Below are 23,510 nucleotides of genomic sequence, written 5' to 3'. Positions count from 1 at the left end.
CTGCCGTTCCACAAGAGGATCTATTGTAGGGCTGCCAACTTCCTCACTCCCAAATATGGGACAAAGGGTGATGTCACCGCCCCGCGCCCCGCATGACCTCACCCAGCCAGCGGCCACGTGCTCCTGCCCGACCCGGGCGGCCGCCATTGGTGGAGCGGGAGCGCGTGGCCACTGGCTGGGTGAGGTCACGTGGGGCGCGGGGCGGTGACGTCACCCTTTGTCCCGTATTTGGGAATGAGGACGTTGGCAACCCTACGAATACGGGACAAGGGCACATTCTTGCCATCGAGGGAGTACAGAGAAGGTTCACCAGATTGATTCCTGGGATGGCAGGACTTTCATATGAAGAAAGACTGGATAGACTCGGCTTGTATTCGCTGGAATTTAGAAGATTGAGGGGGGATCTTATAGAAACTTACAAAATTCTTAAGGGGTTGGACAGGCTAGATGCAGGAAGATTGTTCCCGATGTTGAGGAAGTCCAGAACAAGGGGTCACAGTTTAAGGATAAGGGGAAGTCTTTTAGGACCGAGATGAGAACGTTTTTTTTCACACAGAGTGGTGAATCTGTGGAATTCTCTGCCACAGAAGGTAGTTGAGGCCAGTTCATTGGCTATATTTAAGAGGGAGTTAGATGTGGCCCTTGTGGCTAAAGGGATCAGGGGGTATGGAGAGAAGGCAGGTACGGGATACTGAGTTGGATGATCAGCCATGATCATATTGAATGGCGGTGCAGGCTCGAAGCGCCGAATGGCCTACTCCTGCACCTATTTTCTATGTTTCTATGGGACAAATTAATTTAGCCCAAAATACGGGATGTCCCGGCTAATACGGGACAGTTGGCGACCCTAATCTATTGTCCTCATGTACAGTGGGATTGGACTGGACAATGCGCAGAACAAGCTTCAGATAGTAGAAGGTAGACACAAAATGCTGGAGTAACTCAGTGGGACAGGCAGCATCTCAGGAGAGAAGGAATGGGTGACGTTTCAGGTCGAAACCCTTCTTCAGATTTCTCTCCTGAGATGCTGCCTGACCGCACTTCAGCACTTTGCGTCTACAGATTTAAACCAGCATCTGCAGTTTTTTTCCTAAACTTCAGATAGTCCCTGCTTTCCTTCTCTATCCCCTCCCCCATCCCAGTTCTCCCACTAGTCTTCCTGTCTCCGACTACATTCTATCTTTGTCCCGCCCCATCACCTGACATCAGTCTGAAGAAGGGTCTCGACCCGAAACATCACCCATTCCTTCTTTCATGAGATGCTGCCTGACCCGCTGAGTTACTCCAGCATCTTGTGTCTATCTTCGATTTTAACCAGCATCTGCAGTTTTCTTCCTACACAAACTTTCACTGTATCTGTACGCGTGGCAATAACAGCACAAGAACAGGCCCTTCAGCACACAGTGTAAGTGCCAAACATGATGCCGAGAAAAAGACTGGTATATTTGGAAGTGAAGAGGGATGGAAGAGAAACTTTCAAATGGGATGGAGAGGGGGGATTTATTTGAGCCAGAGTAAGGTGAATCTGTGGAAGTCACTGCCACAGACAGGAGTGGCAGCCAAGTCATTGGATATTTTTAAAGTGGAGATTGAGGTTCTTAACTAGTAACGGGTTCAAAGGAGATTGGGAGAAGGCAGGAGAATGGGGTTGAGAGGGAAAGATAGATCAGCCATGATTGAATGGTGGAGAAGATTCGATGGGCCGAATGGCCCAATTCTGCTCCTATGTCTTGTGAACTGATGAAAACTATTCCGATTCATTGATGTGATGTGTTGCTCTACATTGGTTAAGTCTAGATGATCCAAACGATTGAATATTTAATCAATAGTTAAATTAGCCACTAAATTTCCAGGTGAACATTCAGATTAAAGTGAATCATTACGCTCGCTGGCAATACTTGCGCATCTTCAAACATAACATTCCTTCCACAAAGAGTAAACAGCTGCTTTAAAATGTTTAAAATCAATTGATTTAATTATATATTTTAAGTAATAAAAGGTAAACAGCTCAAGATGTTCGGTTTGCAACATGTGGAGGTCTGAACCATCCTGCCGTACGGGTCAATTAGAAAACAGTGCAAAATAAGTCACAAACTCAGGTTTATACATATAAAAGTTGCAGCACACTCTGTCAAACTAATACAGGTGTCCGGGAGAGAGAGTCCTCACTGGTTGCATCACGGCCAGGTTCAGTAACTCCAACGCCCTGGAATGTGGGATCTACAGAGAGTGGTGGACACTGCCCGGCCATCAGGGGTACTGGACCCCCCCCCCACCATCTGCCCTGTCCATCGCGGGTACTGACCCCCCCCCCCCCACCACCCACCCACCATCTGCCCAGTCCATCACGGGTACTCACTAGGGTTGCCAACTTCCTCACTCCCAAATAAGGGACAAAGGGTGACGTCACCGCCCCGCACCCCACGTGACCTCAACCAGCCAGCTTTACCAATGGCGGCCGCCTGGTTGCTATGCAACCTCCGTTAGGAGGCGCCCGGGCCTCCGGACCTACACTGTCCGAGCCTACAGTGTCCGGCCTTACAGTGCCCCCCTGGGCCTAATACGGGACAAGGGCAGTCCCTTACGGGACAAACCAATTTAGCCCAAAATATGGGATGTCCCGGCTAATACAGGACAGTTGGCAACCCTAGTACCGACCCCCCCACCATCAAAGGGATCTACAGGAGGCGCTGCCTCAAAAAGGCAGCCAGCATCATCAGAGACCCACACCACCCTGGCCACACTCTCACTGACCCACACCACCCTGGCCACACTCTCACTGACCCACACCACCCTGGCCACACTTTCACTGACCCACACCACCCTGGCCACACTCTCACTGACCCACACCACCCTGGCCACACTCTCACTGACCCACACCACCCTGGCCACACTCTCACTGACCCACCCCACCCTGGCCACACTCTCACTGACCCACACCACCCTGGCCACACTCTCACTGACCCACACCACCCTGGCCACACTCTCACTGACCCACACCACCCTGGCCACACTCTCACTGACCCACACCACCCTGGCCACACTCTCATCTCGCTGCTACCATGGGGAAGAAGGTACAGGAGTCTGAAAACCGTGACCTCCAGGTTCAGGGACAGATTCTTCCCAGCAACCATCAGGCTCTTGAACTCTGTACAACATTGACCTCAGCAACTGTGATCTTCTGCGGACTGTGTCCTTTGGTTGCAATACGGACTCCAGTCCTGCACCATTATAGTTACCTAGTATTACCGATCATTGATTTATTGTGCTATCGATTGTGATATTACTCTACGTGAAAGTCTGCTGCAAGTAGGAATGTCATAGTTCCGTGGTCAGTCCACATGATAAATAAAGGCTCGTTGGAGGGTTTGGGGGGGGGGGGTGGAGAGGGTGGGGGGATGAAGAGGGTAGGGGGGGGAGGGGATGGAGAGGGTAGGGGGAGGGGGATGGAGAGGGTAGGGGGGAGGGGATGGAGAGGGTAGGGGGATGGAGAGGGTAGGGGAGGGGATGGAGAGGGTAGGGGAGGGGATGGAGAGGGTAGGGGGGGGGGGTGGAGAGGGTAGGGGAGGGGGATGGAGAGGGTAGGGGGATGGAGAGAGTAGGGGAGGGGGATGGAGAGGGTAGGGGAGGGGGGTGGAGAGGGTAGGGGAGGGGGGTGGAGAGGGTAGGGGAGGGGGATGGAGAGGGGAGGGGGAGGAGGATGGAGAGGGTAGGGGATGGAGAGGGTAGGGGAGGAGGGGGATGGAGAGGGTAGGGGGATGGAGAGAGTAGGGGAGGGGGATGGAGAGGGTAGGGGAGGGGGATGGAGAGGGTAGGGGAGGAGGGGGATGGAGAGGGGAGGGGGATGGAGAGGGTAGGGGAGGAGGGGGATGCAGAGGGTAGGGGGAGGAGGGGGATGCAGAGGGTAGGGGGAGGAGGGGGATGCAGAGGGTAGGGGGAGGGGGATGCAGAGGGTAGGGGGAGGGGGATGGAGAGGGTGGGGAGGGGGATGGAGAGGGTAGGGGGATGGAGAGGGTAGGGGGATGGAGATGGTAGAGGGAGGGGGATGGAGAGGGTAGGGGGCGGGGGGTGGAGAGGGTAGGGGAGGGGGATGGAGAGGGTAGGGGAGGGGGATGGAGAGGGTAGGGGGATGGAGAGGGTAGGGGGATGGAGATGGTAGAGGGAGGGGGATGGAGAGGGGGGTGGGGAGGGTAGAGGGAGCGGATGGAGAGGGTAGAGGGAGGGGATGGAGAGGGTAGAGGGAGGGGATGGAGAGGGTAGAGGGAGGGGATGGAGAGGGTAGAGGGAGGGGATGGAGAGGGTAGGGGAGGGGGATTGAGAGGGTAGGGGGAGGAGGTGAGGTTCAAGGGAGAGCAGATCACACCTCTGGCGTCGAATCTCTCGCCCTCTTCCCTGCCCTGCCCACCAAGCACCGACGTTGGTCCAGGGGGTGTTGGGGGGGTGTCAGGGTTGGCACTCTTGCAGCAAGTGTGTCTCCTCCTCGGCTGCCCTCACTGTGTGGTAGTCTCCCCGGGATGCTGTGCCGTCGGGCGAGGCCAGGTTGAGGGGCAGCCTCGCCTTGTTGTAGCAGCGGCGTAGACACATGGCTGTCAGCAGGTAGATGGCCAGCAGTAGCAGGGCGTCGAGGGCCAGGTGCCAGCAGAAGAAGTTGGTGAGGAACATCAGGTTGGCCATGTCCCCGTCCCGCCACGGCTGCCCCAGGAAGGGCCGGTACAGGATGAAGGCCGAGTGGAGCAGCCAGCTGCCCTTCACCATCACCAGCCAGGTCTTGGCCATCCACAGCACGGGGTCGTCTGGTCTCCACACCTCCACCGTCAGCACCAGGCAGACCAGGAGACAGGCGAGGAGTAGCAGAGAGTGCACGGCGTTCTCCACCTGCTGCTTGCCGTGGGTGTGGTGGAGCAGCAACAACGCCTCGATGTAGAAGGCCAGGGCGATGGCCACCCTCTCGGCCAGGTGCAGGCGGCCAGGTAGGCAGGTGCGGCTGACAATGTCCACCCAGCCGCTCAGGGCGAAGTAGGCGTACATGGTGGCGTGCTGCCACTCGCTGGGGTGTCGGAACGGCGAGCCCGGCTGCCCAGCCTCGTACAGCTGCAGCTTGTCCACACCTGGTGGGTAGAAGAACTCAGCCAGCACGGCCATGGTGCTGTACACCACCTTCATCACCCCCTCGGCCGGCAACCTGGCCACACAGCCCCGCAGGCCAGACATCCTCCTCCTCCTGTGGCTGTGCCGGGGCGCGCCGCCCTGATCCTGCCCCTGTCCCTGCCCCTGACACACCGCACACCGGTACCCCCCAGCACACCCCTGCCCCCCAGCACATCCCTGCCCCTGACCCCCAGCCAGCAACGCCGACAGCCGCACCGCGTACAGCAGCCCGAACGAGCAGAACGCCACCCCCGGGGAGATGTGGCCGATGAAGGTGCCCATGGTCGTGGGCTCACTCACTCACACACAGCACACACACAACCCGCCCGACCGGATCGGGCAGTCAGTGCTGGATGCAACACTGGAGACACACCTACCTCCCTCCCTCCCTCTCCCCACCCCGTCCACCCTCTCTCCTCCCAAACTCTCTCATTCCCTCTCTCCTCCCCTCCCAAACTCTCTCCTCCCCTTCCACCCTCTCTCCTCCCCCATACCCTACCCACCCTCTTTTCTTGGGGAAAACACTGTGAGCGTTCACTTTATCCATGATCCTCATGATCTTGTACACCTCAACAAGATCACCCCTCAGCCTCCTACACTCCAAAGAAAAAACTCCCAGCCTGCCCAACCTCTCCCTGCACCTCAACCCCACAAGCCCAGGTAACTTCCTGGTGTAGGAAGGAACTGCAGGTACTGGTTTAAACTGAAGATAAGACATAAAATGCTGCAGTAACTCAGCGGGACAGGCACCATCTCTGGGGAGAAGGAATGGGTGACGTTTTGGGTCGAGACCCTTCATCAGACTATTTTTTGTTCTATATCTCTCTACATCACCGTCTATATCTCTCATTTCCATTTCCCCCTGATTCTAGTCTGAAGAAGGGTCTCAACCTGAAACCTTACCCATTCCTTCTCCCCACAGATACTAACATCCTGCTGAATATCTTCTGCACCCTTTCCAACTTAAGAATAAGAGATATAAAATATTTTGGAATATACTCCAGTAATAACCACGATAATAAATTTGGCTCAAAATACCTAATTTCAGTAACACACGCAAGGATGGAATGCATTTTCCTTTTGCTCCCCTCTATAGGGCGGTCACGGTGGCGCAGCGGTAGAGTTGCTGCCTCACAGCGAATGCAGCGCCGGAGACCCGGGTTCCATCCCGACGACGGGTGCTGTCTGAACGGAGTTTGTACGTTCTCCCCGTGGGTTTTCTCCGAGATCTTCAGTTTCCTCCCACACTCCAAAGACGTATAGGTTTGAGGGGTAATTGGCTTGGTAAATGTGAAAATTGTACCTAGTTGGTGCAGGATAGTGTTAGGGATCGCTGGTCGGCGCGGACCCGGTGGACCGAAGGGCCTGTTTCCGCGCTGTATCTCTAAACTGTTCTAAATTGTTCCAGGCAAGGGATTTTTTCTTGGGCTTTGCCTAAAGGATTTTCTCTTTGGTCTTTGACACAGTGAGGCAGTGCTGATCTGATTCCCTTGCCCCTCCCTGCTCCAGTATTTCTCTGTGTTTGGTGAACACAGAAATTATTAACTGGTTAGAAACCAAAACTTCTCATTTGATTGGCAATGGAAAATTAATAGATTCCTGGCCCTTGCCAGCCCACGCCTGATTAAAACGGGACTCCCACTGGGGGCAAGGAGCTGAAAGAATGGATCGACTGGGCTTATGTTCACTGGAATTTAGAAGGATGAGAGGGTAGCTTATAGAAACATATACAATTCTTAAAGGATTGGACAGGTTGGATGCAGGAAAAATGTTCCCCGTGTTGAGGGAAAGTCCAGAACCAGGGGTCACAGTTTAAGAATAATGGGTGGGCCATTTAGGACTGAGATGAGGAAAAACTTTTTCAACCAGAGTTGTGAATCTGTGGAATTCTCTATCACAGAAGGCAGTGGAGGCTAATTCACAGGATGTTTTCAAGAGAGTTAGATTTAGCTCTTAGGGCTAAAGGAATCAAGGAATAAAGAGACAGTAGATATCCATTTCAAGGAGCTGTGGGACATGGAGAGAAGTATGGAGATGGCATTTTTCCTCGTATATACCATTCTTACGTCACAGAATCATCCAGCAGAGAAACAGGCACTTCAGGTGCAAACTCTACACAGGTCTTGGGCGGCAAGGTGGTGCGGCGATATTTGCTGCCTCACAGCACCAGAAACCTGGGTTCCATCCTGACTATGGGTGCTGTAGTCACAGGGATGTAACACAGTTTGGCAGGTGTGGAGGGGCAGGTAGTGTAGAGAAAGCAGGGACTCTGCAGAAGGGCTTGGACAGGTTGGGAGAGTGGGCAGAGAAGTGGCAGATGGAATATAGTGGAGCAAAGTGTGGAGTCTTGTATTTTGGGAGTAGGAATAAAGGTGTAGATTCTTTTCTAAATGGGGTGAGAATCCAGAAATCGGAGGTACAGAGGGATTTGGGAGTGCTGGTGCAGGATTCACAAAAAGTCGAATCGGTAGTAAAGAAAGCTAACTCAATGCTAGCATTTATTTCAAGAGGGCGTGTATACAAAAACAGGGATGTAATGCTGAGACTCTATAAGGCGCTGGTCAGGCCGCATTTGGAGTATTGTGAGCAATATCTGAGGAAGAATGTGCTGGCTCTGGAGAGGGTCCAGAGGAGGTTTACAAGAAAGATCCCAGGAATGAGTGGGTTAACCTATGATGAGCGTTTGACGGCACTGGGCCTGTACTCACTGGAGTTTAGATGGATGAGGGAGTGATGTTTCAAGTCGGGACCCTTCTTCAGACTGATTTTAGCAGGAGAGAGGGAGGGGGGGGGGGGGGGGAGAAAGAAAGCTTGAAAAGAGGAGGGGCCTCAAAGCAGGGCAGGTAATAGGTTGATACAGGTGAGAGGAAGGGTGGGTCTTGAGAGGCAGATGGTGGACAAAAGCCAGAAATGAAAAGGCAGATGGTGGGAGACAACAGAGTTGAAGTTGTGAAGCTAGAGGGAGGAATGTAAGTGGAAGGGGAGGGCGAGGGGGGAAATAGGTGCAAGTACAGGTAAGACACGGGGAGTGAAGTTAATACTTACGATGCTCGACCTTTAAAGTTGCCCTAAGGCAGACAAATTTGCTAGTTTTCTATAAGAGAACTGAAATCAGAATTAAATTAGTTATTTATTACATGTTCTTTTTTAAAACACAGCCATGTCCAACGTCAATACAAAACATACTCCATCAAATACATTTATGAAAGGCGTACATCGTCACACTGTCACATCTATCATTGTTTATTTTCCTAAGTTTCAGAACATAATTGATGTACACTTACATCTGAATGCAGAAAATGTGCTTTTATCTTAAACGCAGTTAATTTAACAGTGATTTAAAAATAAATTTTCTCAAAATCATGTTCTACAATTTAAAATATAAATTATAGAAACTATATACAGATGCTCCTTGACTTATGATGCTTCGACTTATGATGGTGCAAAAACGATACACATTAGGAAACCGTGATGTTGGGTAGGTTAGGTGGCAGTGATGTTGGGTAGGTTAGGTGGCTGTGATGTTGGTAGGTTAGGTGGCTATGATGTTGGGTAGGTTAGGTGGCAGTGATGTTAGGTAGGTTAGGCGACCATAATGATCAGGTTAGGTGGCTGTGATGTTGGGTAGGTTAGGTGGCTGTGATGTTGTGTAGGTTAGGTGGCTGTGATGTTGGGTAGGTTAGGTGGCTGTGATGTTGTGTAGGTTAGGTGGCTGTGATGTTGTGTAGGTTAGGTGGCTGTGATGTTCAGTAGGTTAGGTGGCTGTGATGTTGTGTAGGTTAGGTGGCTGTGATGTTGTGTAGGTTAGGTGGCTGTGATGTTGTGTAGGTTAGGTGGCTGTGATGTTGTGTAGGTTAGGTGGCTGTGATGTTGGGTAGGTTAGGTGGCTATGATGTTGTGTAGGTTAGGTGGCTGTGATGTTGGGTAGGTTAGGTGGCTGTGATGTTGGGTAGGTTAGGTGGCTATGATGTTGGGTGGGTTAGGCGACCATAATGATCAGGTTAGGTTAGGTGGCTGTGATGTTGGGTAGGTTAGGTGTATTGAATGCGTTTTCGACGTGTGATATTTTTAATTTACGACGGGTTTATCAGACCGTAACCACATTGTAAGTCGAGGAGCATCTGTACTGCGAGAGGACCTGAAATGAACAAGACTGCATTCTTTAGTTCACATTTTAATATTGCCTTTCTACAGTTCCCCCGATCACTTGATACAACATTATTGTTCTTTACATTCACCACGACGTACAAAAGGTTGATTGAACAGAATGTCCACATTCAATGTGGCAGCATCATGTAGTAAACGGTGCCTTGCACAGCAGGACTGGACATTGTGAAAATTGGGGGGGGGGGATGGACATTTGGTGCAAATCAACATTTCACTGATTTTCATTTTAATGCACTAGAAATTAAAATATGACAAGGCAAAAAAAAGAATCATCGTGGGTAGGGGACAAGTTAAAACCGAACAGTTAATCAAACTGGTAGACACGAAACGCTGGAGTAACTCAGCGGGTCAGGCAGCATCTGTGGAGAACATGGAAAGGTGACGTTTCACAGAGTGCTGGAGTAACTCAGCGGGTCAGGCAGCATCTGTGGAGAACTCCGACGTTTCAGGTCGCGTCCCTTCCTCAGACAGTTATATTTTTGCCCCTCAGTTTTAGCTTGTACTCTTACATGAGTTCATGACATTTTAATCAGTCATCATCCATGTTCCGTCTGTTCCCAGATGACATTAGTGTTGGAGCGGGTTCCACCAGATAGCTGTAGGAGAATATCATCATCACCTGAAGCAGAGAACAAAGTTACCCAAATGCAGTTCATTCATTTTCATGCAAATATTATTACTATTTGGATTTAAATAATCAAACTCGACTTATACATCCTCCATTCCTTTATAAAACCAAAAAGATTGGCATGTTGCATGTGATTATGTAGATTCTGGTAAAGTGACACAAGCCTTTTAAAAATAATTTTTTTAAAAGACACAAAGTGCTGGAGTAACTCAATGGGTCAGGGAGCATCTTTGAAGAACTTGGATAGGTGATGTTTCAGATCGGGACACTTCTTCAGACTGAATGTGGGGGGGGGTAAGGAAACCGGAAGAGGGGTGGGGACGGGACAAAGGCTGCTAAGTGTTTAGTTTAGAGATACAGCGCGGTAACAGGCCTTTCGGTGCACAGAGTAAGCAGCGACCACCGATCACCCCGTACACTAGTTTCGTTTAGAGATACAGCGCAGAAACAGGCCCTTCAGCCCATTGAGTCCGCACCGACCAGGGATCCCCGCACATTAACACTATCCTACACACACTAGGGACAATTTACACATACACCAACCAATTAACTTACAAATCTGTACACCTTTGGAGTGTGGGAAGAAACCGGAGCACCCGGAGAAAACCCATGCGGTCACTGGGAGAACATACAAACTCCGTACAGACGGCACCCGTAGTCAGGATGGAACCCGGGCCTCTGGCGCTGTGAGGCAGCAACTCTACCGCTGTGCCACCGTGCCGGCCATCTCAGGTGATAGGTGGGTACTGGTGAGGGAGGTTTTGATTGGCAGATGGTTAGACAAAGGCCTGAGATGAAAAGACAGGTGAGAGATGAGAGAAGACACGGAAAATGTGAAGCCAGAGGACAGGATCTAAGTGGGAGGGGATGGGCAAAGGGTAAATAGAGGTGGGAGAAATGGGTGTGCATCAAGGTGATGCAGAGTTTGCCCATACTGTGAAGGGCATCACTCATTCACAGGTACCCATGGATTAGCAGAAGCCTTGGTCTACAAGCCATGCTGGTCTAGCATTCTTACATATCCAGAAATAATCTGAGCAGGCAGCAGGAATTCTCAATTAGCTTTGATCTTGTCAATTGAAGGAAGAGTTCAGAAATGGTTAGACAAAGCTCCTGAGCAAAGCTTAAAGTGCTGGAGGAACTCGGCGGTTCAAACAGCGAATAGCAGATGGAATGGACAGGTGACGTTTCAGACACTGTGGAGTCAAAGCTCTGTTCCAACTCAAATTGGCTGAGTTGAGGCATGAGGTTAACTCCAACGTCCCAGTCAATCTGCCAGCCGGGGTAAAGGCCTTCTTGGTTTCACACGCTCTGATGTATTGTCACGCACAGAGCTTTTAGTCTGTACTGAGCAGTAGTTTTATTTAGTTTTTAGAGATACAACGCAGATACAAGCCCTTCAACCCACTGAGTCCGCGCCGACCATCAGTCCCCTCACACTAACACTATCCTTTACACTATGGACAATTTAACCAAGACCAATTAACCTACAAACCTTTTGGGAGTGTGGGAGGAAACCGGAGAACCTGAAGAAAATCCATGCAGGTCACAGGGAGAACGTACAAACTTCGTACAGACAGCACCCACAGTCATGATCAAACCTGGGTCTCTGGTGCTGTGAGGCAGCAACTCTACCACTGCACCACTGTAGGGACTATCACTGCTCATATAACTACAATGGTCAAAAACCCTTGGTGTTCAGAATCTGCAAATGGATTTCCAATTTATGAACATGTGAGAAATCCTAACGCAATCTACATTTTAGTGAGCTACCCTATTTTCATTTTGCTTACAGTTAGAAGTGTCAGAAGTCCCATCATGACTCCTAACATGATATAAAGATTATTAATCAATCCTCCAGCCCACAGAGGGCCCATTATTGTGGCAATTGCACCTATTGATCGACGCAGTCCATGACTGAATCCTGCAAAAGATAAAGGAGACAATTCAGAGCTAAACACAGAGACGTTAAAATTAATCCACTCTACTCAGTATAAAAGGACGTTCTTTTGGGAAGGAGACGAGGGGACATTTTTTTAGTCAGAGGGTGGTGAATCTGTGGAATTCTTTGCCATAGAAGGCTGTAGAGGCCAACTCAGTGGATATGTTTAAGGCAGAGATAGATTCTTGATTATTACAGGTGTCAGAGGTTGTGGGGAGGAGAAGGCAGGAGAATGGGGTCAGGCAGCATCTCTGGATGTTTTGCATATCTTTCATTCATTTGTTTTATATCTCTCTACATCACTGTCTATATCTCTCGTTTCCCTTTCCCCCAACTCTAGTCTGAAGAAGGGTCTCGACCCGAAACGTCACCCATTCCTTCACTCCAGAGATGCTGCCTGACCTACTGAGTTACTCCAGCATTTTGTGTCCATCTTCAGCATCTCAGTACAACATGGATGGGTGATGTTTCGGGTCGGGACCCTTCCTCAGACTGAAGGCCCACCAATGATACCAACTACATCTTATATCTTCTATAGATCTTATAGAGGTGTACAAAATCATGAGAGCAATAGATCTGGTAGATGCACAGAGTCTTTTACCCAGAGTTGGGGAATCGAGGACCAGAGGATTCAAGGTGAAGGGGAAAAGATTTAATAAGAATCCGAGGGGTAACTTTTTCACAGAGGATGGTGGGAGTATGGAACGAGCTGCCAGAGGAGGTAGTTAAGGCTGGGATTATCCCATCGTTTAAGAAACAGTTGGACAGGTTTGGAGGGATATGAACCAAACACAGGCAGGTGGGACTAGAGTAGCTGCGACATTGTTGGCCGATGTGGGCGAGTTCGGCCGAAGGGCCTGTTTCCACACTATATCAATCTATGACTCTCTGACTATAGTTATTATCTTAAGTGTAATTCTACAGTATAAACAGGTCACAAAAACTTGAGGGTGTGGGAGAAGAAGAGAAACCACAATCAACTGACCTTGTGTTTTCTCTGCTGTAAGTTTTGAAAACAAAGATACTTGAGATACGGCGACAAAGGGCAAGCCTAGGATTTGGAGAAACACGCCGACCACAAACTCGGTGAGCGACGCGGCAAAACTTCCTGTGAAAGAATAGAGTGCAGGTTAAAAACCTGCCTATTGAAAACAAATCTAAGGCTGATTGGACAAAGTTCCAATGCTATTTATTTGTAGTTGAACACTGGGGGGGGGGAGCAGATATTGTGGATGTAGTGACACTTTGTAAAAATATTGGTTGGGAGGTAATTTTCGGGAAGTGAAGTAGCAAGAAGCTCTCTCAGGGACAGACCTTGCTCCTTGCCCAGCAGAGGCAAGCCTCTAGAGCTAGAGGTGAAAGAACTGTACACTGCAAGGGCCAGGAAGCAAGCGGGCAAGGTCATCTCTGACCCCTCTCACCCTGGCCACAAACTCTTTGAAGCACTTCCCTCTGCAAGACGACTCCAGACTGTCAAAGCAGCCACAGCCAGACATAAAAACAGCTTTTTTTCCGCGAGTAGTAGCTCTACACAACAACAAAAAGTCTGCAGTCTCTTCTTGCTTATTTCACTCATATGTTTAAACTGTAATGTTGTATTCTTAATGTTTTAATGTTTATGCTTTATTCTTAATTGTTTACTGTGTGTTCGTGTTGTTACTTGCGAGCGGAGCACCAAGGCACATTCCTTGTATGTGCACATACTTGGCCAACAAACTTATTCATTCATTCATTTATTCATCAATGCCTTGAAATCCACATCAGCACACATGCAAAAAGTTTTAAAAACTGCTTCTGGACAGCAAATACTAAGACCTACTCCAAGGTGAGGTCAACAGGAAGAATTTAAGCAATGCTTTTTACATAGACAAAACGCTTCCAAATATATACCCCAGATCATCTGACATATTAACTACAGTACATCAATCTTTTCAAACTGTGCTGGTACACTACTGGTTTAAACCAAAATAAGGCGAACATGGACATTGTTAACTGATATGATTGCACATGCAATCGATTAGTACAGGTGTCAGGGATTACGGAGGGAAGGCAGGAGAATGGGGTCGAGAGGGAAAGATAGATCAGCCATGATTGAATGGTGCAGTAGACTTGATGGGCCGAATGACCTAATTCTGCTATCACTTATGAACATGCAATATCAGTAGAGTTCCTTTGCGACCTACCTGATCAGCAATATACAGCACTATTTTCATCTTGTATTGGGTTCACTTCAATTGTAAGAGCTTTATACAATTTACTAACCGATTTGTCGACACAGATATCTACACTAGTTTCCAAATGTCAGTCACAAACCTTTACCCTGCACAGAGGATATCTACACCCTCACTGAACAAACTGTTTCTAGATCAGAAACGATAGCTAGTTGGAGAAATATTTATTCTTGAAAACCCCGTGGTGGGTGTGTAAAACAGGCACAAATACAATAAAATTGTTACCTTTAGGATTTGCCAAGAAGATTAAACACCAAATACAAGAAATGTTGCAAATGACAAGCCCCAGAGCCAGAATTACTCGATCTGCAAATTTAGTGCTTAGCCACCTCACAATAAAAAATCCAATTATTACCTACAAAACAGAAAATTAGGTCATCCCAGATCTGTGTTTGAATGCCTATAGATTTTTAGAAATCAAATCCACAATGCACGGTAATGTTGAAATGCATTCTGAAGCTTACCTCAACACCACATGCACAGTACATCAAACTGTTCTCCAGTTCTCCAAAGTTGAAATATTTCTGTGTAATTGGGGTAACCATTGTCTAAAGTGGAAAAAAACATTCCTAACTTTACTGTGTTAAACATATTTTCTTTCTAAAAGCAATAAAATAAAATCTCTGCATTCAAAAGATTTTAACAACCGCAGAAAGATCTGAAGCAATGTTGTGAATGCAATTTAATTACCAACTAACTATAATGTAGTCCAAAACACAGTGCTGGAAGAACTCAGTGGACAAGGCAGCATCTGTGAAGGTAATGGACAGATGTTTCGGGTTGGGACCCTTGTTTGGACTGTCCATTCCCTCCACAGATGCTGCCTGACCCACTGAGTTCCTCCAGCACTTTATGTTTAGTTCAGAGATACAGTGTGGAAACAGGTCTTTCGACCCAAGTCCGCGCCGACCAGCGATCCCCATGCATTAACGCTATCCTACACACACTAGGGACAATTTACACTTATACCAAGCCAATCAACCTAGTGTGGGAGGAAACCGACGATCTTGGGGGAAAAAAACCCACGCAGTCACGGGGAGAATGTAAAAACTCCGTACTGACAGCAGGCGTAGTCAGGCGCTGTAAAGTAGCAACTCAACCAGCTGTGCCGCCCTGTTCTACACAAAATTCCAACATCTGCAGTTCCTTGTGTATACAGCCAAGTGTTGATTGAGGATTAATCAATGGAAATGCCACTGTATGTCAAGGGAGGTGGTTCAACTTTCGCTGGCTCAAGACTGACGAGGTCTGGCACTACTGCGGCGACTGTCAACCTAAATGCGAACGTTATCCAGTCCTTGCTCTGAGCAGAAACTGCCGCCTCCTTCTCCAAGAAGGTGCAAATGGAACTGAATATTATTCAGTTATCACAACCACCCATCATTAACCATGGAAGCGGAAAAGTCTATAAAGCAGAAGACTGGTGAGCTCAGGACAAGCCAGGACTAGGGCAGTAAGAGTTGCTACTTTATAGTGCCAGAGACCCAGGTTCCATCCTGACCTCAGGTTCTGTATATAGAGCGGAGTTTGGGCTGAGCCCCTGAGGATCACCTGCAGTGGTGGCCTCGGGCTGGAACGACAGGTCTTCAACTAAACCACGTCGTTTGGTTCCAATGGATGGGGAAGGTTCTGAAGATAAGTGCTGGAGTAACTCAGCGGGTCAGGCAGCATCTCTGGAGAACATGGATAGGTGATGTTTCACAGAGTGCTGGAGTAACTCAACGGGTCAGGCAGCATCTGTGGAGAACATGGATAGGTGACGTTTAAGAGTGCTGGAGTAACTCAGCGGGTCAGGCAGCATCTCTGGAGAACATGGATAGGTGATGTTTCACAGAGTGCTGGAGTAACTCAGCGGGTCGGGCAGCATCTGTGGAGAACATGGATAGGTGACATTTCAGAGTGCTGGAGTAACTCAACGGGTCAGGCAGCATCTGTGGAGAACATGGATAGGTGACATTTCAGAGTGCTGGAGTAACTCAGCAGGTCAGGCAGCATCTCCGGAGAACATAGATAGGTGACGTTTCAGAGTGCTGGAGTAACTCAGCGGGTCGGACAGCATCTTTGGAGAAAAGAATAAGTGACGTTTTGGGTCGGGATCCTTCTTCAGAAAGAAATCTTCTTTGTTTACTGACTCGCAAGACAAATGCAGAATTAGTGAAGAAAGGGTTTCTGACATTAGCTTAAAAAGTGTAATTTTGTGGGCATGACAGTGTCCAGTTTGACTAAACATTGAAAAAGGGGCAGCACAGTGGCACAGCTGGTAGAGGTGCTGTCTCGCAGCACCAGAGTCCTGGTTTCCATCCTGACCTCGGATGCTGTCTGTGTGGAGTTTGCACGTTCGTCTTGTGACTGTGTGGGTTTTCTCCGGCTGCTCCGGTTTCCTCCCACATCCCAAAAACGCATGGATTTGTAGGCTCATTGTCCCTCTGTAAATATCCCCCTAGTGTGTAGGGAGTGGTTGAGAAAATGGGATAACATAGAACTAGTGTGAACGTGTGATCGATGGTCGGCATGGACTCAGTAGCCTGTCGCATGCCCTCTATGATTTATATTTAACTCCACAAATGCTGATGAGCAGATTGCTGCAGAATGAACCCAGCTGTCTGTCTTTGCTGATTTGTATTGAATCCAGTTTCCTTTCCTACGAGTACATTAGTGAACAAGATGAATTTATAATGTGTAGGAAAGAACTGTAGATGCTGGCTTAAATGAGTTTAGAGATACAGTGCGGAAACAGGCCCTTTTGGCCCACCGGGTCCGCGCCGACCAGTGATCCCCGCACATTAACACTATCCTATACCCATTAGGGACAATTTTACACTTTTACGAAGTCAATTAACCTACATACCTGTATATCTTTGGATTGTGGGAGGAAACCGAAGATCTCGGAGAAAACCCACGCAGGTCACGGGGAGAATGTACAAAATCCGTACAGACAGCGCCCATAGTCAGGATGGAACTGTAAGGCAGCAACTCTACAGCTGTGCCACCGTGCCACCCTAAATGGTAGACACAAAAAGCTGAAATAACAGCGAGTCAGGCAGCATCTCTGGAGAAAAGGAATAGGTGACATTTCGGGTTGAGACCCTTCTTCAGATGCTGTCTGACTCGCTGAGTTACTCCAGCTTTTTGTGTCTATCTCAGGTGAGTTTATAAATCAGTAAGCGCATTGGCCACATTTACAATGCCAGCTTTTGGGTCCAGGATTATGTAACTTCAGTTTATGAGAGACACAAGAGACCGCAGATGGTGCTACCTTGAGCAAACCGTAAAGTAATGGAGGAACTCAACGGGTCAGGCAGCGTCTGTGGAGGGAATGGAGACAGGCAATGCTTGGGGTCGGGGCCATTTGTCAGACTTTGGTTTGTTAGGTACACCTTTGGATTACAAGTCCAGCACCAACCTACTATTGCATCACACCCCTACTTCGACTGGGTGCTGGACTATAGTAGAGTGTTGAATACCTCGAGCGCAGTCTGGTTGAAGAGAGTAATGAATTGTGCTGTCAAAACAACAACCACTTCCTCGCGTAGATATTCTGAAATAAATAAAAACACTGACTGATTAAATAATGAATTTAACAGAACTGGAAATTTCAATAAAATACAATGGATTCTTGGTTATTTTGAACACTTATTTTATTGAAATGAAAAAATGAGATGTGTTCTATAACAAGATAGACACAATGTTCTGGAGTAACTCAGCGGGACATGTAGTATCTCTGGTGAAAAAGGATAGGTGACGTTTCACAGAGTGCTGGAGTAACTCAGCGGGTCAGGCAGCATCTGTGGAGAACATGGATAGGTGACGTTTCACAGAGTGCTGGAGTAACTCAGCGGGTCAGGCAGCATCTGTGGAGAACATGGATGGGTGACGTTTCACAGAGTGCTGGAGTAACTCAGCGGGCCAGGTAGCATCTTTGGAGAACATGGATAGGTGACTTTTCACAGAGTGCTGGAGTAACAGCGGGTTGGGCAGCATCTCTGGAGAGAAGGAATGGGTGACGTTTCAGGTCAGAACTCTTTTTCGGACTATTTTACAACAGATGGTTAATGATCCTGTCAACTTACTGGTTAAGTAGTAAAAGATAGAAATAAAACCCTGACTGGACATTTTGAGAAAGCTAAGAAATAGCTCAGTGTCTTCTATGCTGTGGGACTAGGTCGCTGTCCAGATGACCTCCAGGGGGCAGCATGTGTAGGAAAATAACTGCAGATGCTGGTACAAATCGAAGGTATCACAAAATGCTGGAGTAACTCAGCAGCATCTAGGAGGGAGGGAATGGGTGACGTTTTGGGTCGAGACCCTTCTTCAGACAGGGGGCAGCATGATGATCTCCAACAACCTTCACCTTACTTATGACATGATACCAGTCCAATCGTTGGAGTTTTTACTGACCCATCTGAGGAAGGGTCTCAACCCGAAACGTCAATTCCTTTTCTTCAGAGATGCTGCCTTGTCCACTGAGTTACTCCAGCATTGTGTGTCTATTTTCAGTGTAAACCAGCATCTGCAGTTCCTTCCTACACATTGGAGTTTTTTAATTCCCTTTGATGTCCATTTATCTCCATCTAACCCAGTGAAGTTCAAAATGCCAGCCAACTGTCTTTCATGGAAAACTTTAAATAAAAATTGTTTGCTGCTAATACTTGTTATGTATAATAGGCAAATACATTCATATATGTTGGATCGATCTATGGTACTCAGAGATAAAATCTTTTGTCCACAAGGTGGCACATTGGGACTGTCAAAACATCTGCAAAATGGACAATAATAAACTGGAACCAAGAATAAAATCACATTGTAGTTTTGCACATTGCAGCATCGGCTTTTTGAAGTATAAAAACTTGAACTCTTTCATTCACTCGGGTTCAATCCTGACTTTGGATGCTGTCTGTGCAGAGTTTACATGTTCTCTCTGTGCCTGCACGGGTTTCCTCCGGGTGCCCCCCCCCCCGTCCCAAAGACAGCAGGTTAAAGGTAGATACAAAATGCTGGAGTAACTCAGCGGGACAGGCAGCATTTCTGGAGAGAAGGAATGGGTGACGTTTCGGGCAGAAGGGTCTGAGTTACTCCAGCATTTGTGTCCACCTTCGATTTAAACCAGCATCTGCAGTTATTTTCTACAGGTTTGCAAGTTTATTGGCCCTCTGTAAATTACCCCATGTGTATATGGTGTGGATGCAAAAGTGCGATAACATTGAACTAGTTTGAATAGGTGATCGTTGGCCAGCGTGGGCTCGGAAGATTGTTTCTATGCTATATCATTCAATCAAAAAAATATTTTTGGATCTTGTGATTTTGACATATAAGATATTATTACATTTCTTATTGTTGTGCTTTGTCGAAGTACAAAAATCAGGATTATGGAATACAGTAAAACTGAAATGGAAAACATTTACAAAACTGAAAGAAAACAAATGGTGCTAAAATAGATATGAAAGATTAAGTAACTTCTGAAGAATATGCAAAGGGGTATATTTTGTTTAAAAGCTTCAGACTTGCCACAAAATAATTGTGCTTTCACGTTATTTACACTTGTCGCACCAGGATTGGGGACAATACGTTTCTCAACCCCATTACAAGCAAAAGAGCCAAAAATATCTTTAAAACGGCACAGATTTGAAACATTAAATCAGAAACACACGTTTCAATACTGATATTTTCAATAATTGGCGCAAACAAGCTGAAGAGAGATGCAGATTTAAATTTCAAATCTGAGCAGTTACAGATACTGTAGCTAGCTACTTAACGAGTTAAGAAAAACTTTAAAATGCAAATAGAAATCTCAAGGGTTTGCACGAGTATGCACACTGATCCAGGGAAACATAATTGGGTTCAAAGGACAAGGTGCTGGAGGAACTCATCATCTGACCCGCTATGTTCATTGAGTCAAAGAGCAATACAGCACTGAAACAGGCCCTTCAGCCCAACTTGGCCATGCTGACCAACATGCCCCATCTAAGCTGGTCCCATTTGCCCATGTTTGGCCCACATCCCTCCAAACCTTTCCCATCCGTGTACCCATCCACGTGTCTTTTAAATGCGGTCCCAGTGCCTGGCTCAACTACCTCCCCTGGCAGTTCATTCCATTTATACCACCCTCTGAGTGAAGAAGTTACCCCTCAGTTTCCTATTAAATCTCTCCCCTCTCACCCTAACCCTATGCCCACTCATTTAGTTTAGAGATACAGCGCGGAAACAGGCCCTTTCAGCCCACCGGGTCCGCGCCGACCAGTGGTCCCCGCACATTAACATTATCCTATACCCACTAGGGACAATTTTTACATTTTTACCAAGCCAATTAACCTACAAACCTGCACGTCTTTGAAGTGTGGGAGGAAACCGAAGCTCTCGGAGAAAACCCATGCAGGTCACGGGGAGAACGTACAAACTCCGTACAGACAGCACCCGTAGTCGTGATGGAACCGGGGTCTCCGGCGCTGCATTTGCTGTAAGGCAACAACTCTACCGCTGTGCCACCGTCACTGCCCACTAGTTCTTGATTCCCCTAGCCTAGGTGAAAGATTCGCTGTGCATTTACCCTAACTATTCCTCTCATGATTTTGTACACCTCTATAAGATCCCCCCTCAGCCTCCTGTGCTCCTGCAAATAAAGTTCCAGCCTGCTCAACCTCTCCCTATAGTTCAGACCCTCGAGTCCTAGCAACATCAGCATAAATCTTCTCTGCACTCTTTCCAACTTAATGGCATCTTTACCAGAGCAGGGTGACAAAAACTGATGGAGTGTTTTAGAGGAGATGGATTTAGGAGTGCAAGGACCTAGTTCCCAATCGCTCAGACCCTTGAGTTTTGGCAACATACTCGTATGTTCCTCCAGCATTTAGTGTTTTGCACAAGGTTCTAACTGCATCTGCAGATCCTTGTATCTCCATAAGCTCTGGGTGGTTGTTGCTTTGAATACAGGACGGCACAAATGGATTAGAGTTTATACAGATTACTGATACCTTACCTTTTGCAGCACTGAAATTGTGGAATGGATTATTATTGGTTTTACAGTCTTCGATGTGGCCATTGGGAATATCGTGATATTCATCGGCTGTGCTGTTCTCCCCGCCCGTTTCACATGTTGGCGGGACGTGAGATTTGTCGTGTTCATTAGCAGTGGCGTACCGGCTGCTGTCTGCACCACCATCATTCACATCGTCAATCAGAGGCTCTGTCTCCTCTTCAACACAAACCACTGGTCCTCTGGAATTGTGCACGGGAACCGACGGAAGGTCATAGTACATGAAGATAATAACCACTTGCAGAATAATCCACATTAAACACATGAACAGCTGCAATAAGATGAGCAAGACTTAAAACAGGAGAGACTGCGGATACTGGAATCTTGCGCAAAACACAAAGTGTTGGAGGAACTCAGTGGTCAGGCAGCATCTGCGGAGGGAATGGACAGGCGATGTTTGGGATCAAGACCATTCCTCAGACTTTGGTTTTTCTTAGTTACACCAGTACCAAACCACTATGCTCTTATCACTCCCTCTGACTTTACATTTCACTCCTCCTCATCTTTCCTTATCCGAGTAGGAAAGAACTGCAGATGCTGGTTTAAACCGAAGGTAGACACAAAACCCTGGAGTAATTCAGCGTGACAGGCAGCATCTCTGGAGACTTCAGTCTGAAGAAAGGTGTCGACCCGAAACGTCACCCATTCCTTCTCTCCAGAGAAGCTGCCTGTCCCGCTGAGTTACTCCAGCACTCTGTGAAACATCACCTATCCATGTTCTCCAGAGATGCTGCCTGACCCGCTGAGTTACTCCAGCACTCTGTGAAACGTCACCCATTCCTTCTCTCCAGAGATGCTGCCTGACCCGCTGAGTTACTCCAGCACTCTGAAACGTCACCCATTCCTTCTCTCCAGAGATGCTGCCTGACCCGCTGAGTTACTCCAGCACTCTGTGAAACGTCACCCATTCCTTCTCTCCAGAGATGCTGCCTGGCCCGCTGAGTTACTCCAGCATTTTGTGTTGACCTTTCCTTATCTGACACCATTTTGTCTCTTTTCACCTCCAGCCTTTGTCCTTATTCCCCCCATCTGCCAATCAGGTATCTTTCAAAAACACCGTGAATTACATGAAAGCAAAAGTCACTTTTTTTCCTAAAAGAAAGGCCAGTCTAAATAATCTTGGATCGCTTAGCACAATGTTTGAGCTCTCAAGAACAAACACACGTTTGGCTTAGCACCTTTAAATCAAATCACAAGTCGGAAGCAATCTTAAAAGTTCACCTTCATTCACGCACTTGTTTAGTTTAGTTTAGAGATACAGCAGGGAAACAGGACTTTCAGGCCTCGAAATCCGTGCCGACCAATCATCACCCATGCACTAGTTCAACCCTACACATTAGCAACAATTTACAGAACCCTATTAACCTACAAACCTGCACAGGCAGCACCCATAGTCAAGATCGAACCCGGGTCTCTACCGCTGTGTCACTATGTTGCTTGTCTGCATACTGGTTGTGATTTAGCTAATAAGACTGGCTTTTAAGATCGGTCATGGATTCCCCAAGTTTCTCTTTTTAATTATTAAACAACATTTGTAATAAAGAAAAAAAGAATGAGTTTGAGGCATTAGTTTATGCTCTGCAGTCTATAACATAACAAACACACTTAGACTCATACAGCACGGAAACAGACCCTTTGGCCCAACTCATCCATGCTGACCAGAAAGATCCAACTAAGCTATTCCTTTTTGCCCACGTTTGCCCAAATCCCTCTAAACCATTCCTATCCACATACTTGACCAGGTGTCTTTTTATAAAGACGTTATAGTACCTTCCTCAATTACTTCTTATTCTTACTCTTAATAGTACATACATTTACAAAATAAAATCTTTAAAAAATAAAGAGTAATTCTTACCCCAGGTGAAGTGTATTTATTGACTTTAAATGGCCCCAGATTGAAGTTGCAAAGTCTCAGGAATAAATTAAATCCTGGTCCTAAAATGAGTTAAAAAAAAAATTTTAAATTAATTTTGTAACATTTTATGGGTTAATTGACCCCCTGCTAAATATTTGGATGCTTACAAAGTTACCTCTGAGGCAGAAGCAAGTTTACATTCGGACAATGTCAGTCTGCTTCCCTTGCTGGTGCTAAAGGAACTGCAGATGCTGGAATCCTGAGCATAACACAAAGTGCTGGAGGAACTCAGCAGCATCTGTGGAGGACATAGACACTTTGTCAGACTGAAGAAGTGTCCCAACCCGAAACATCGTCTGTTCATTCCCTCCACAGATACTGCCTGACCCGCTGAGTTCCTCCAGCATGTTGTGTTATGCTCAGCTTCATTGCGTAAATTGACCATGCAAAGTTAAATTCTAAAAATCTGCGCAAATTATCTTGGACAAGTTTGGTACCTCTCTTGCACT

The 23,510-nt window shown here is 47.4% G+C and overlaps 2 protein-coding genes across 6 annotated transcripts in view; both read right to left on the bottom strand.

Moving 5' to 3' along the window:
* Positions 1 to 23,510, bottom strand: part of mfsd8l1 (major facilitator superfamily domain containing 8-like 1) — a 46,511-nt gene that overhangs the window by 12,773 nt on the left and 10,228 nt on the right. For 2 of the 5 annotated variants that reach the window (XM_078410916.1, XM_078410918.1), the window contains exons 5-12: positions 23,002 to 23,081; positions 21,090 to 21,417; positions 17,581 to 17,654; positions 14,581 to 14,664; positions 14,342 to 14,471; positions 12,871 to 12,993; positions 11,737 to 11,867; positions 8,289 to 9,934 (exon numbers count right to left, since the gene is read on the bottom strand). In XM_078410916.1, coding sequence (XP_078267042.1) covers positions 9,845 to 9,934; positions 11,737 to 11,867; positions 12,871 to 12,993; positions 14,342 to 14,471; positions 14,581 to 14,664; positions 17,581 to 17,654; positions 21,090 to 21,417; positions 23,002 to 23,081 — 1,040 coding nt within the window. In that variant the 3' untranslated portion in view covers positions 8,289 to 9,844. Of the gene's footprint in view, positions 1 to 5,694; positions 8,254 to 8,288; positions 9,935 to 11,736; positions 11,868 to 12,870; positions 12,994 to 14,341; positions 14,472 to 14,580; positions 14,665 to 17,580; positions 17,655 to 21,089; positions 21,418 to 23,001; positions 23,082 to 23,510 lie in introns of those variants that run through there. The other 3 variants (XR_013548022.1, XR_013548023.1, XM_078410917.1) reach the window with 3 other exon arrangements.
* On the bottom strand, positions 4,089 to 5,430 carry LOC144599095 (transmembrane epididymal protein 1A-like). The gene has a single exon (XM_078409815.1). It carries the CDS (start codon positions 5,428 to 5,430, stop codon positions 4,444 to 4,446), a length of 987 nt encoding a protein of 328 aa, XP_078265941.1. The 3' UTR covers positions 4,089 to 4,443.

This window comes from Rhinoraja longicauda, chromosome 13 (genome assembly GCF_053455715.1).
Source record: "Rhinoraja longicauda isolate Sanriku21f chromosome 13, sRhiLon1.1, whole genome shotgun sequence".
NCBI lineage: Eukaryota > Metazoa > Chordata > Chondrichthyes > Rajiformes > Arhynchobatidae > Rhinoraja > Rhinoraja longicauda.
This window is presented reverse-complemented; position numbering and strand designations above follow the sequence as displayed.

Bases quoted from the DNA above. Each gene is read 5' to 3' on its own strand.
- LOC144599095 (XM_078409815.1), bottom strand. From the start codon at position 5,430: ATGGGCACCTTCATCGGCCACATCTCCCCGGGGGTGGCGTTCTGCTCG.